Below are 13,726 nucleotides of genomic sequence, written 5' to 3'. Positions count from 1 at the left end.
GAGCGGGACCCGGCTGAGGGGGAGCGGGACCCGGCTGAGGGGGAGCGACGCCCCCCGGGGTGGCTGCGGGCCGGGCTGGCGTGTCCCGCTTCTGGGGGGCTCTCCTCAGCGCCCCCGCTTCTTCCGACCAGGGGCAGAAGCCTCGGGCTGTGGGTTTTTGCTCCGGGGTGGTGGTGGTGGGGTGCTGGGGGTCCTCTGAGGTGGGCAGAGGGTGCGAGAGCCTCCCCTACGTGCAAGGTGTGAGGGGCTGCTTGCAGTGATGAGGTCCAAGAGGATGATTTGGAAGCGTTGCCCAAGGGATGTGTACAGGCAGTGAGGGGGATTCTTAAATAAAATTATTTCTCGGTCCATTGGATAGCAATCACTGACTTTCTGCATGCAGGTTCTTGTCAGTTCTTTGCCTGCTCTCACATAGCTAGCCTTGATATTGCTAACGGTGCGCATTTATATTCTTCCTACTGAGTTGTCTTGCTGCATATTTGTATTCTTTGTACTAGGCCATCTGGGAGCAAAGCAGGGCAAGTGTGGGCCCCTGAAGGATCAACAGCATTCAAGTGTCTCATCTCAGCCAGGTTCTGTGCAGCTCTCCTGAGCAACATCTCGGATTGCGATGAGACGTTTAACTACTGGGAACCAGTAAGTGGCTCTCTGGTCTTGGAGGCACTTGGGAACTTGTAGGTAGTCTGCAGAAATGCAGATTTTCTCAGAACCTTTTGTTAATCGGTATTTTTTGAGGAGAAACGTACTGAAGAATTCAGAAATGGGAAATGCAAAATTGTCTACGGTGTGATGCACTTTGTATATATACTAACGTGTTAATCTCCATTGTAGACACACTACCTCGTTTATGGGAAGGGGTTTCAGACGTGGGAATACTCTCCAGCCTATGCCATCCGCTCGTATGCTTACCTGTGGCTTCATGCCTTACCAGCGCTGTTCCATGCTAGAGTTCTACAAACTAATAAGGTGAATCAGATGTGTCAAAACTGCTTTTTTAATTTTTTTTTAAAAGTGCCTTTAGTTTGAGTTAAACAGCTTCGCTTGTTGTCAGAGTTACGAAATGCTAAGTCTACCAGTGCTGACATCCCTGAAGGGATTTGCAAGGGTTTGTGAGCTAACTCAAGAAGTATCAAGGAAGAAAAAAAAATAAAAATTAAGATTTTGCAGGCTGTATTGCAAACAGCTCACAGGAATACTTAGAAAAAAAAAAAAAGGTACCGAGTGCTCATTCTGCCATTCTTTATGTGTTTCTGCATAACACGAAACAAAAGGGGAGTAGTTCTGATCAGTTCAGTGGACTGTGTTATCTTTCTTTGCTGTAAAGGACTTCAGGGTTAGAGGGTAGGCCTTGAGCTGCTGGAACTTCAGCCATCTCTTGGTGCAGGATCTGGGCCGGTAAGAGTAGGCTCATTCACTGCTGCCAGAGTTGCTCAGTGCTGTTCAGATATTTTGCAGTTTGGACTTGCTTGTTAGCAGTAGGTGCATAAGCTTCATTACAAACCTTGTTCTGATTTTGGATACGTCTCCTAGGTTCTGATCTTCTATTTCCTCCGATGCTTCCTGGCGTTCCTGAGCTGTGTTTGTGAACTTTACTTCTATAAGTGAGTATCAGAAGCTGTCTACTGTGAGTGCTCTGCAGTAGTGTTAGTAGCATATTCAGTTGTTACCACAGGAAATATGCCCCGAAGCTGATGTGTAAATGTGCCTGAGTAAATTGGGTTGCTTCACAGTGAAACTTCAAGCTCTATGTTCTCAAGGTAACTTGAGAATTCTACTGTCGGGACACAATTAGATTCTTGGATCTGCCACCCACATCTTCTCTTCAGCATTTTGTTATTTGCACTCTTTTTTTTTAATGATACCAGCAAGCAGTGTGGGAATGTCAACTGAGCTCTGCTGGCGGAGAGACTGGTGCTGCACTTGCTTATCACAGTGAATTTTAGTGGAATGCATCGATGGTTGCTCTCTGTAATGTATGGTCAAGCTCCTGCTATAGTGGCTGTCAACACCACAATTACCTTGCCTAATCTGGCTCTGAACTTTTGCCTGCTGCCTCTTCGTTTGTGGCTTTCAAACCGTTACGGTGCCTGACTTTTCTGTTGGCAACAGACTGGTTTTGAGAGTGTGAGCTGCAGATTTTTGCACAGTGGGGTTTTGTGATGGGTGCGAATCTTAGACTGATGTTGCTAAAGCAGCACAGACTCCCTGTCTCCTTGAAGTCTGTGCAACTAACACTGGTAGAAGCCAAGTCTGTTCTGGAGTTTTGCACTAGTGTGGCTTAGGAGGATCCTGAGGCTGCCTCTGGCTTTGCATTTGAGGTTGCTTTTGGCAGCTGAGTAATGAGAATTGCTCAGCTTAAAGCTCTTGAGATGCTCTGGATTGCTTCTGGCTCTGCCTGCATTGGGTACTATTATTTCACATGCTGAGGTTATTTCAGTAGTTTCTATTTCTCTTTTGTTTCCTTAGGGCTGTGTGCAAGAAGTTTGGGCTACATGTGAGCCGGCTGATGTTGGCCTTCTTAGTTCTCAGCACTGGGATGTTCTGCTCATCTGCAGGTGGGTCTGCTTCTGCGGCAGTGACCTTGTCCATAGAAGCCAAGGACAGCTGCAGAGAAGAAAATCTGCAGCACAGAAGTCTCTCTGGCAATCAGCACCCTGTGCTGGAGAGGTTGTTGTATTCTCTTGCAGGTGTTTCTCAGGGCAGGTGTAATGACAAAGCGTTGATTCAAGTGATGTTCCTCACATCACTCTAACGGTTTCCAGGGCATGTTTATTTCCGTTGTTCTCTCCAGTCTCTGTGCAATGGGCTGTGCTTTTTAAACAGGATGTTGGCCAGCCTACCCTGAACGTGTTTTATTTGAAGGAAGCAGACATGGGCCTTTTGTGTGTTAGCTTTGTCATCTGCCTTTACGTCCTATTCCCTGACTGGTACCCTTATGCCAAGCCAACCACTGTAAGGCTGATAAAACACCTGCTGTGGGTATGGAGTATAGTGAGAAGACAGGTTTTGAGGAAAGGTTTTATGTATTGTGTGCATTACAGAAACTTAAAGAGAAGTATCGCAGGTTATGTGTGCTGATATTTCCTATTTTGTCCTTTTTGGCTTATGCGGAGTGGAGAAAGGACTTCTCCTTGATTGTTCTCGCACAGTAATAGGCCTCTTCATACTTAACTAACTTCTCACCGGTCTGTACCCAGGTGTTTGTTGTTTTCCTAGGAGATTATAGAGGGTAGAGCCAGTGTTGCAAGTGGTTGTTTACCTGCAACCATGGGTGCTGTCATCTGGCTACCACTGCTGAGTGCCATGGGGGAAAGAGGCCTTTGCACCTAAAGGAATTATTTCTGGCCTTGGCAGAACAATAACAAGAAACTTCCATTTTCCGTTTTCACTGACAAGAGAATTTCCAATGTAACATCCCACCTCTAATGCAATGAGCGAGATGATTAGCCTTATTTTGGCCTTTGCAGTTCTCTAGCTGCGGGAAAGCTGTGCTAAGCCCTTCCTTTCTTTGTGTTGCAGCCTTCCTCCCCAGCAGCTTCTGCATGTACACCACAGTGATTGCCATGACTGGCTGGTACATGGACAAGACCTCTGTCGCAGTGCTGGGCATAGCTGCTGGAGCCCTTGTGGGCTGGCCCTTCAGCGCAGCGCTTGGGTAAGGAGAGGAAGGCTTAGGAGCTTCTTACTTTGCCAAATGCATTATGTTTCTTGCCTACGTGGAGAAAATGTAGGGGCTGGAGGAAGAAATTAGCACGGACTGAGCAGCAAGCATATTCCAGGATCACTGTGACAGGCTTCCACAACCTGATTTCTTTGCTTTTGAAAAGCTTAGCTTGGGAAGATTTCCATGCTTTAATATACCGAGGATTAGACCTGAGTTGGATGTTGGGAATGTGGAGTAGTAGCAGACCCCAGTGAAGCGATGCTTTGCTTCCAGCTACTGCCTCAGTTGCTCTGGAGCAGAAAATCCTGCAGCGGGGAAGGACAGGCTCTGGTTGATACTTGGTCTCTCTTTCAGGCTTCCCATTGCCTTTGACTTGTTAATACTGAAGCAGAGGTGGAAAAGCTTCTTAAACTGGTGTGTGGTGTCGTTGATCCTGTTTTTGGTAAGTCCCTGTAACAGCACAAAGAAGGAATGGATTGGGCTTGCAATAGGAGGAAACAAAATCACGTAGAGCTGTTGGGCAGTCCAGCCAAAAGCTGTTGGCACTCTGCAAATAAAGATGCTTTCTTTCAGGTGCCCCTGGTAGTTGTGGACAGCTATCACTACGGGAAGCTGGTAGTTGCACCTCTCAACATTGTTTTGTACAATGTCTTCACCTCTCACGGACCTGATCTCTACGGTGAGTTGAAGATGAGGAAGTTGGCAGTTTTCTTGCTGCTGTCAGTGCGCAGTGACCCTTGAGATTTTGATCTCTGATCCTTTTTCTGATGTACTCAAAAGCAGACACCCTGCAAGCGCCAAGGGGCTGCAGTTCCAGGTTTTTGCCACAGGATGTCTGTCTCGAGCTGGAAATTGGCCAGGCCCTCAGATTTTCTTCTGTCTGGTTCCCCATGCTGTGATTTAAGCAGCTTTTATTCGCTTTGAAGTTCAGTAACCCATCATGAGACTTCTCTGCTGCGATATGGGGTTGTTGAGACCTGTTAGTAGCAAACCTGTCAGGATGTAACGCGAGTGCAATGGGCGCGTGTGATCTGTGTGTGCATGTGTTTGTCAGCTTTAATTCAGTTCTTGGCTGTTGTCATTCCTCGCAGTCGGGCCCCAGAACTTTGGGAAGCTAGCAGCAGCAAGAACCTATACTGCTTCCAGTGCACGTCAGGTCTCTGCAGACTTCCTGGTTCCATGCTGTGGTTTGAGTCTCCTTGCTTCTTTGGCAGTGTGCGGCCTGGGTTTGGCTGGAAGGCAGGATCTGAGGTTACCATAAAGGCATCTTTGAGACTGCAGAGAAGGAAGAAAGGTTAATTACCACACCTGCTGCTGTTCTGGCAGTCACGCTGGAGGCAGGGCCAATTCAACTCATGCAGGCAACACTTGATCTCCCCGTTTCTTCTGGATGAAAGAATTGAGGAGAAAACAATCGTTCTGAAGACTGATAAGTTAGTGACAAGTAGTGCTGACAACACTTTGGCTCTTCTTGCTGTCTTCTTTCTATAAGCTCTTTTTTCTTTTTCTCCATAAGCCATGTAAGAATTATCTCTACTTCCCAGAGGAAGAGCTGAATGCAGAGCAAGGAAACTGCCTTACTTAAGCTTATGAAGGGAGACAGTGGGAAAGACGGGATTAACGTTTCGTTTTGTGTAGTTTTGTGGTAGCAAAAAGTGAGAAGAAATGCAGAAAAGTTTGAGACAATATGAAGTTCTAGAAATTATTGCCATGGGAAATAATTAAGCTGGTGACTTCAGTAGGATTCCGAAAGGAATTAGAAGTAATTTATGGATGTCAAGAGGAATCAGAGTTGTCATCAGCGATATCTAATCAGCAGGCAAATCATCTGCCTTTCGGGGGTTCCTGGGGACTGGCCATGCGGGATGCTGGGTGAGTTACAAGGTCTGAACCTTGATGGCAAGGCCGTGGTGCTTGTTTGGGAGCTGCTGCTGCATTGGGTTGTTCTTGTTCTTCATGTTCTTGATGTCTCCTAGATAGGAAAAGTAGAAGTGTTATGTTTCTAGGCTGGTGGAGACTTCAGGGAATTTAGGGTGCAAGGGCTCTGTGACGTCTGTCATGTTTTGCAGCCCCGTCAAGGTATTCTGGGAGGAACTGAGCAGTGGTTAGTGGCAAGGCTTTCTGGCAGTGCCCCGCAGGCCATATTTGGTGGTTCATTTGAAGGGCTGTTTTGGGTGGTGCTGAGTGGTGATTTGTTCCTTGTGCTATGGCACAACATGACAACAGCTGCTTTGCCGTGGTCCTTCATCTCTGCAGGATGGCTCTGAAGTCTGTTGCTGTGAATTTTCTGTAATGGAAACTCCAGGCTCTGTTTCTGATGGGTTTTGGCATGGGCTCATGCCTGACCTTTTCCACACTGGTGCATGAGTTGTTTCCAGCAGCCTCCAGGGACCAATCTATTCTGAAGTGTTTTATTCATAGTGACATTCATATAACATCCTCCAGCGAGAAAAAGAGCCTGCTTGAAACTGTTCTTTAATGCAGTGTGGCCAGGACAACAGCGTGTGTTTGGAGAGCTTCAAAACACTTGGGGAAAATAACACTGCGAGGGGAGATGAAAGGCTGGCCAGTGCCTTTTGGCTTTGGAACAGGGATTTCCCAACTTTCACGTGATTGGAGCAAAAGCTGCTGGAGGTTGCAGAATAATCAACCTATATCATCTTCGGTGTAAGCACCACAGTAGTTTTTTATTTTTGTTTTTGTGGTTTGCATGCAGACTGGAGTCCTGAAGAAAAGGCTTTTGGAATGTGTACTTTCTGGATTAATACATTCTATGCAATAAATATTTCCCTGGGGTGGTTATTAGGTTACTACAGCCCAGGGAAAGTAGCTGCTAAGCATATATCTCCGTCTGATTCTGAGGCTTTGGGGGTGTTTTTGTGTGCCAGGGTCTCAGAAACACTCGATTCACAGCAAAGGTTTTCTCCCACTTCCTGAGATCAGAGCCTTGGCTCTGACTTGCCTTGTGATTGCACTCGGGGAAGTTTTGTTCAGCTCAGGTGAAATGTGCTGGAGCTGTTTGTGTGACACCTTGCTCTGTTGAGTCCTGGTTCTTAAACAGAAGGAAAATAAATGAAATGCTGAAAGCAGACTGTTTGTTATGCTAGGACTGAATCAGTCTTGCTTAGAATGAGGGCTGTGACTCATGATCAAATTATTGTGACTTAATTACTGCTTAACAGCTGAGCTACAATGCTGGGCTGTGTGCAGGCTTTTAGCCTGTGACAGACATGGGATGAGGGCCACCTTAGCTGGAGCCTGTTCTGGAACACCCCTGCTTTGTCCTGAAGCAGCCTCACCATGCTGACAGGAAGCTAAATCTTCTGCCACGGTCTGAAGGCGATGCTGTGGAAGCATCAATCTATTCTTTGAAGGTTTGGGACTTGTCTGTGCTGTGCAGCTTACCTGCAGCCTGAAAACACTGGTGGGTAACAGTTCACATCAGTTTAAGAGAGCTTCTTTCTCACGTTGGAATCTTCTGTGATAAAGCAGCCATAGCTTGTAGTGGGAGCAGGGAAGCAGGCTGTGGTACCCACTTCTAGCACGTCTGTTTTTATAGGGAGAGACCTTGGTGCTCTAAAGAACTTGTTACTAGGGTGGCCTAATCAGTGTTAACCCCTCAGTAAGTCCTTAGAAACCTGTTGTGCTGCCTCAGAAGAGAATCTGGAGGTGGCAGGGCTGAGGAAATAAAACCAAGCCCTCTTTATACACACCTGTAGGTGTCCACTGGAAGATTTACAGCGTGATACCCCACACTGCCTCAGGATTTCCCTTCACAGACATCCCGCTCAGCAGCCCAGATTCCTCAGGAGGGGAACATGCTTCCGTTCATGTCCATTGCTTGACCCCATCTAGTGGATTCCATATGCAGACTTCCAGGCTGAGGATTGTACTCCTGGGGGACTTGAAAGAATGAGGCAGGTGGAGGGAGAAAGATGATGTTTTTTGTTGTGTTTTTTTGTTGTTGTTGTTCCCTTAAGAACCCTTATTTCCCCAAACCTGAACCTGTAATTGCAATTTGCTTTCAGTGTTGACAACCAAATGTTTTGTAAATAAACACGAGTTGCTTGGACTTTGCTTTAGTAACTCCAGCTACATGTTTCTGACATGACTAGTGCAGCTTCTAATCATGTTTAACCGTAGGAGCTGCAGAGGTTTTGGGTTTTCCTTGCTGCTTTTCAGTTGTCTGATTAATTTCAACATGGACCCTTTTTAAGTGGCTCTGATTGCAGGAAATTGCTGTGGCATGTGACACATGTCACAACAGTGCAGTGATTAAAGCCCCCGCATGTCATTTACTGACTGATTGAGCTAATCGCACTGAGAAAGTGGCAAACGTGCAGAGAGGAACTGGCGTTCCTTATTGTTCGGGATTTTAAGTAGCAGGAATTAAAAGTCCAAATAAATGACAGCTGGACTGGAATTTGTCAGTTTGCATCCTTCGGAGCTTGCAACCAATACCCAAGTATGTAATATTAGGAGGTGGAGTTGGCTTGCTCCTGTTAAAACATATTGAAGCTGGGAAATTTTAAGTGGCGTTGACACGAAGGAGGTACCAAAACCGGCGTCTGGATGAACGGTAGTGGCAGAGTCTTCGGGGTGAAGTGTGAGTGTGAGCTCTGCCATTTTCTGTTTCTGCTGCCACGGAGTACACATCACCGCTTCAGAATGACAATCATCTCTTGTTAACATTACGTGGCTTTGTGTTGTATCTGTTGCTTCTTTGCAATTAGAATGAATTTGGAGGAGAATTTCCTGGCTTTGTGGGTCACAGCCTCTTCTTTCTGCGGAGGCTCTTACAGCAAGGCTGAGTTCTGTGCTGCAGAACCTGTTGCTGCACAAGGCTGACTATTAGAGCTATCTTCAATACATGAGCAGCAGGTACGAAGTTTACTGTGACCCAGTGAAAAAAAAAAAGAGAAAAATTCAAGAAAAGACAACGATCTTCTGTCCGTAGCCTTCCCTTTCTTTCGTTTCAATATGCTGGCAGCGGGGAGAATTGATGTCTGCTGCTGGTTCTCTGTCTGTGGCAGGCAGAGAAGGAATGAAGCTGTTCTGACATCCAGATCTCAAATATCCTTATGTTCAAAAACTTTGTCCTTTTTCTCCCTTCAGGTACTGAACCCTGGTCCTTCTATTTCATCAATGGCTTTCTGAATTTCAACGTGGCATTTATTTTGGCGCTGCTGGTGCTACCACTGACTTATCTCATGGAGTGCCTGCTTCAGAAATTTCATGGTGAGCACAGGATAGCTGTGAGAGCTGAGCACAGAGAGCCCAGATCGCAAACCTTGTTAGTAAAGGGAGAGCTTGTCTGCCAAAGAGCAGCTTGCCTTTATTGGAAGTGAAACTAGGCTCAGGGAAAGTTTTTGGAATAATAGCGCAGTTCCTAGAGCTCATTACTCAGTTCAGGATTAACCACACAGTGGAATTACTGCGTAGCAAGAGGAGGCAGTGAGATGGATCTACTGTGCTGTCTGCAAAAGGGCAGGAATGTGCCTTTTCCCTTTAAGGGCGATTCCTGTGTTCCCTGTCTTCACCTCAAGAAGAACATCGTGTTGTCAAGGCTAAGCTGTCCACACACAGAGTGAGCTTAACAAATTGTACAGTATATGTAACCTTCAGCCAGAAATACAAACGCGTGAGCAGTAGCCCTGTCAAGATTCTAAGGTGAGGAGGAACCACGTACCCATGGCTGTTTCCATCTCACCTGCAGCAGGAAATGGCAGCCTTGGCTGCTGGCTTCCACTGTTACTTTTTTCTATCACTGCCAGGATGTAAACTGCAACAGTTTGGGAGAACAGGGCTGGTTTTAGGCTTTTCCATTGCCGGGACTGAGCCTGCACAAATGCATTCTCTGGTCTGTGCTGCCACCAACGTAGGGCTTGGACCTGGACTCTTCTGTGCTCTGCAACTTGCAGAACTGAGGGTAGACAAGGAGAAGGCAGAATATTCCCTGCTTCATATGGGGCTTTCTCCTAAATAAAATGACCTCAGTCTGACTACGTGATGGCTGCAAGTGGCATAAAGATATGTTGAAAGTGTAGATGTCCTTTGCTGTTTTTCTAAGGAAGGTTCAGTGTCAGCTGCACCCTCCAGGTTCATCAGTCCAGTCAGGGCTCTAACCTCTGAATTTTACTGAGTACAAGAAACAATAATATCAGAAGCCTTGCTGAAAATGTACGTTAACGGGTATTTGCTGATATCCGTCCTTTGGATGTGACTGACGTACTGTCAGAAACCAGTAAAAGCTCAGTAGGAGATCCTGTAAATGCAAGATTTCCTGCTGTTCACTTGGTGTTCTTGTTCTTAACAGCAGGAGCCACTCTGCTGAGCGCCTTGCTCTTATTGTCTGCGAAATGCCGTTAGCTTAATTGTTTAACTCTGCTGTTGGGAGTAGCAAGGGGGCAGAAAAGGGACTGAAAATTGTCAGGCACTGTGGAACCCTCCTCAGCGTGACTAAAATTCAGGGTAATTGTTGTTATTTTTGAATCACTTATTTCCTGTGTTGAGCAGAAGGTGCCTGAGAGACCCCTCGTGCTGTTATTTTTGTAATGAAGCAATGAAAGTTGTGGAAATGCCAGTTGCCAAACAACCATTTGCAGGCAAGGGATAGATCCAGAGGCGAGTCTTCCTGATCTGTGTTGTGCAGCACGCTACACAGTGGGAAATGCAGAACTTCCGACTACCTGTTCAGACGTGCCACTTCTGGATGGATTTGGTCACTTAGGATTCAGCAGCCTGATCATTTACTCTCGTTTAGAATCTGGTGATATTTTTAGTGTGATAGAAACCTATGAAAATTCCCTGAGCAAAATTCTCTACTGACCGGGCATGTTACCTGGGATGTAGCAACACCACTGCTCGCAGCGTGACCTGTTTGTGTCTGGAGATCGGGCTTGTGAATGTGAGATTTGCACACACCCACCAGGTGCATTGTCACGAGCAGGAGTAGGATAAACTTCTGATTACATCGCTGCTCTGCTGAGTGTGTGTTTCTTTCAGTCCAGAATCTGGGCCGTCCCTACTGGCTGACGCTAGCTCCTATGTACATCTGGATCGGCATTTTCTTCAGTCAGCCCCACAAAGAAGAGAGGTTTCTCTTTCCCATCTATCCCCTCATATGTCTCTGCAGTGCTGTAGCTCTGTCTGCTCTTCAGGTAAGTCTCTGGGTTGTGGCGTTCAGTACTTTCAGTGAGCTCATACCTTTAGGAAGCTGCTGGCTCCCTTCTTTAACGTCGCTTCCCAAAGCTGTAAATTGATGTAACAGCAAAAATATTTGGGACTTCCTTCCCTGGGCATCATAGAGAATGAGCTAATCCAATAATCTTGGCCTTCAGTCCAGACTTCTTAATAACCTGTCTGGACTATTAAAGTCATTGTCTGGGATTATATCAAGTGGTAAGCAGCCGAGAATATTTCCTTAGCTAATTATTTCATGGTGACTTTGAATTCTGCCATTCTCCATGGGGGAGTTGCTGGTGAGGAGTTCTTGTGATGTTGCAGCACCGACGCAACATCTGAGAGATGTCACAAGGATTACTGACTTGCTTATAGCTTCGTGGCTTCTGTCTGCCGTAAAACAAGATTTAAGGGATAGCAATGTGAGTGTGTATAGGGTTTGTGCTTTATTTTTTGTGTCCTGGTAGGAATCTTCACTGATTCGAAAAAGTAATCTTGTTTAGGCATCAGGAAATTGTTTGGGGCATTTGAAGAGCCAAAAGTAAAAACCAATTGCAATGCTTCATAGAGTAAAGCATTCCAAATCGATGTAAACCTTCCCAAAGCTCAAAATTACGTCTCTCCTCTGTGAAAGAGGCACATGAATGCAGTCACTTGTCCCTGCTGGAGCCCACTGCAGCTGTTCTGCCGTTACCCGTCTGTCCTGCTACGCCCCACTGCTGGCTGTTCTGTCCTGAGCTCCCTGCTGGTGTCCCCAGCATCCCTCAAGCACTCTCACCCCCCGCAGCTAGTTGCTGTTCTGGCTGTTGATCTCCCGGTGTTGTTGATGCTTTGCAGAGCTAGGCTGGAACACCCAGATGAGTTTCAGCCCTTGTGTTTGTTAAAGGATTGAGCTCCATAATGGCAGCAGTTTTGTCTCTGACTGAGAATTGCTGTGTGCTGTCAGAAGATTGATCGGAGGGCACCAGTTTAGGACATTTGTCAAACATGGCTTTAGAAACCTCTAGTGTGCATTTCTGTAATTCATAGTTTGACATTTTGTCCGGTATTCAGTATCTAGCTCAGAATTTAATTGAATTTCCTCCAATGGTTCAAGCTTGTCAGAGGATCCACTCCTCCAAACCACGTGGATTTGGCTATTATGAGAAAAATGCAAACAGGGCAAGGGGAACAGAAACCAGGTTAGGACAGGAAGCGAATAAGGATTCTTGCAGAAAGGCAGAACAGGAGGAAGGGACCCAGCCAAGTGCTCAGTGCAGTGCCTCCTGGCTTTTCCTAGGAAGGCTTTTAAATTAGAAGTCACAGACCAAAGAACTGTGGGAGATCCATGCACTGCTTTAACGTCCTTATGAAAAACATGATTTTGATTAAAAACATCTCAGAGTTTGAGTAACTTTATATCGTCTCTTTTCTCCTTTCTCAGAAGTGTTACCACTTCGTATTCCAGCGCTACCGCCTGGAACACTACACGGTCTCCTCCAACTGGTTGGCTCTGGGGACTGTTTTTCTCTTTGGCCTTTTGTCACTGTCACGCTCAGTTGCCTTATTCAGAGGTGGGTATTTTAGACTGGTTCTGTGGTTTCTCGGGCATTGGTCTTGGCAGGCCTTAGGGCCTGCCAGAGTTGTGCTGCTTTGACTGTACCAGCACAGGAAAAATATGGCAATCGTGAGCGTTTGGGTGTCGTCGTTGCAGGAAAAGGAATAAATTCTCATGGTGTCACCGTTAATGAATGTGTACGTGTGTGTTTTTATGTATATATCACTAGAATTAATCAGTTAAAAATCTGTTGCCCTTCACCTTCAGCCAGTACGACTATAACGATGTAAAATGTGTACCTAGACCCGTATTTAGGCAGATGCTTACAACTTGAAAAAAAGCATTTTTGCGTGCAAAACTTGTAATTGGGTGCGTTTGTCCTTAACGGAGATGGATTAAGTAAGGCTGTGATCCTTAAGTGCTTCCTTGGATCCCAGCCATGCAGCGAGCCTTCCCACCTCATCAAAGTTAGGTTGCAGCAGTGCTTTTTGCTTGATAGTAGCCACTGACAGTCAGGAGAGGAGAATGGGAATAAAGGTGTTACGGCACAAACACCTCCAACATGCTGGGGAGCTTTGAAGTCCAGCCACTTCTCAGCTTAGGCAAAATTATTAAATCGGTAACTTAATGAAAAAAATATATTTATACTATTTCCAAAGAAGTTATAAAAAATTGTCTAGTTCTTCAGTCTTATTTAAAATTTCCTGCTTTCCGTAGGCTACCATGGGCCTCTGGACCTGTACCCAGAATTTCACAGGATTGCTACAGACCCGAGTATTCACACCGTGCCAGAGGGGAGACCAGTTAACGTCTGCGTGGGAAAGGAATGGCACAGATTTCCAAGCAGCTTTCTCTTGCCAGAAAAGTAAGTTGTTTAATGTAGAAGATACGATTTGCTGAGCTCCATAAGGAGGGGCACTTCATGTAAGAAGGATTTATGGGAGTAACCTTCAAGACCTTGTATGTTTGTCACCAGCATATCCAAAACAAATGATGTACAAGTTTGGTGTCACCAGCTTGTTGGTCACAAAGTAGCGTAAATCTGCGGAGTGACACAGTTCTAGCAGTGCTGTCTGCCCTCAGGAATGAGAAGTCTTGGGTTACGCTTTATGTTTTCTCCATGCAAACTGTTACTAGCTCCTGCAGTTTCCTGACGAGCTTTCTGACGCTGTTCTCTGCAGTTGGCAGCTCCAGTTTATCCTGTCCGAGTTCAGGGGCCAGTTACCAAAACCCTTTGCCAAGGGACCAATGGCCACACGGATCATTCCCACTGACATGAACGACCAGAACAAGGAAGAGCCGTCTCGATACGTAAGGATGACATTCCTGTTTTCTTTTCCTTA

At 46.0% G+C, this 13,726-nt stretch overlaps 1 protein-coding gene across 2 annotated transcripts in view; it reads left to right on the top strand.

Moving 5' to 3' along the window:
• ALG9 (ALG9 alpha-1,2-mannosyltransferase) overlaps positions 1 to 13,726 on the top strand; it is a 30,391-nt gene that overhangs the window by 302 nt on the left and 16,363 nt on the right. Inside the window, exons 2-13 of one of the 2 annotated variants that reach the window (XM_035346106.1) lie at positions 498 to 636; positions 832 to 966; positions 1,531 to 1,601; positions 2,467 to 2,555; positions 3,520 to 3,655; positions 4,019 to 4,106; positions 4,238 to 4,343; positions 8,780 to 8,902; positions 10,670 to 10,824; positions 12,270 to 12,399; positions 13,101 to 13,248; positions 13,565 to 13,694. In XM_035346106.1, coding sequence (XP_035201997.1) covers positions 498 to 636; positions 832 to 966; positions 1,531 to 1,601; positions 2,467 to 2,555; positions 3,520 to 3,655; positions 4,019 to 4,106; positions 4,238 to 4,343; positions 8,780 to 8,902; positions 10,670 to 10,824; positions 12,270 to 12,399; positions 13,101 to 13,248; positions 13,565 to 13,694 — 1,450 coding nt within the window. The remainder of the gene's footprint in view (positions 1 to 497; positions 637 to 831; positions 967 to 1,530; positions 1,602 to 2,466; positions 2,556 to 3,519; positions 3,656 to 4,018; positions 4,107 to 4,237; positions 4,344 to 8,779; positions 8,903 to 10,669; positions 10,825 to 12,269; positions 12,400 to 13,100; positions 13,249 to 13,564; positions 13,695 to 13,726) is intronic. The other variant, XR_004756001.1, reaches the window with a different exon arrangement.

This window comes from Oxyura jamaicensis, chromosome 24, assembly GCF_011077185.1.
Source record: "Oxyura jamaicensis isolate SHBP4307 breed ruddy duck chromosome 24, BPBGC_Ojam_1.0, whole genome shotgun sequence".
Taxonomy (NCBI): Eukaryota; Metazoa; Chordata; class Aves; order Anseriformes; family Anatidae; genus Oxyura; species Oxyura jamaicensis.
Note: the sequence above shows the minus strand (reverse complement) of the source record. Positions and strands in the feature narration are given on the sequence as shown.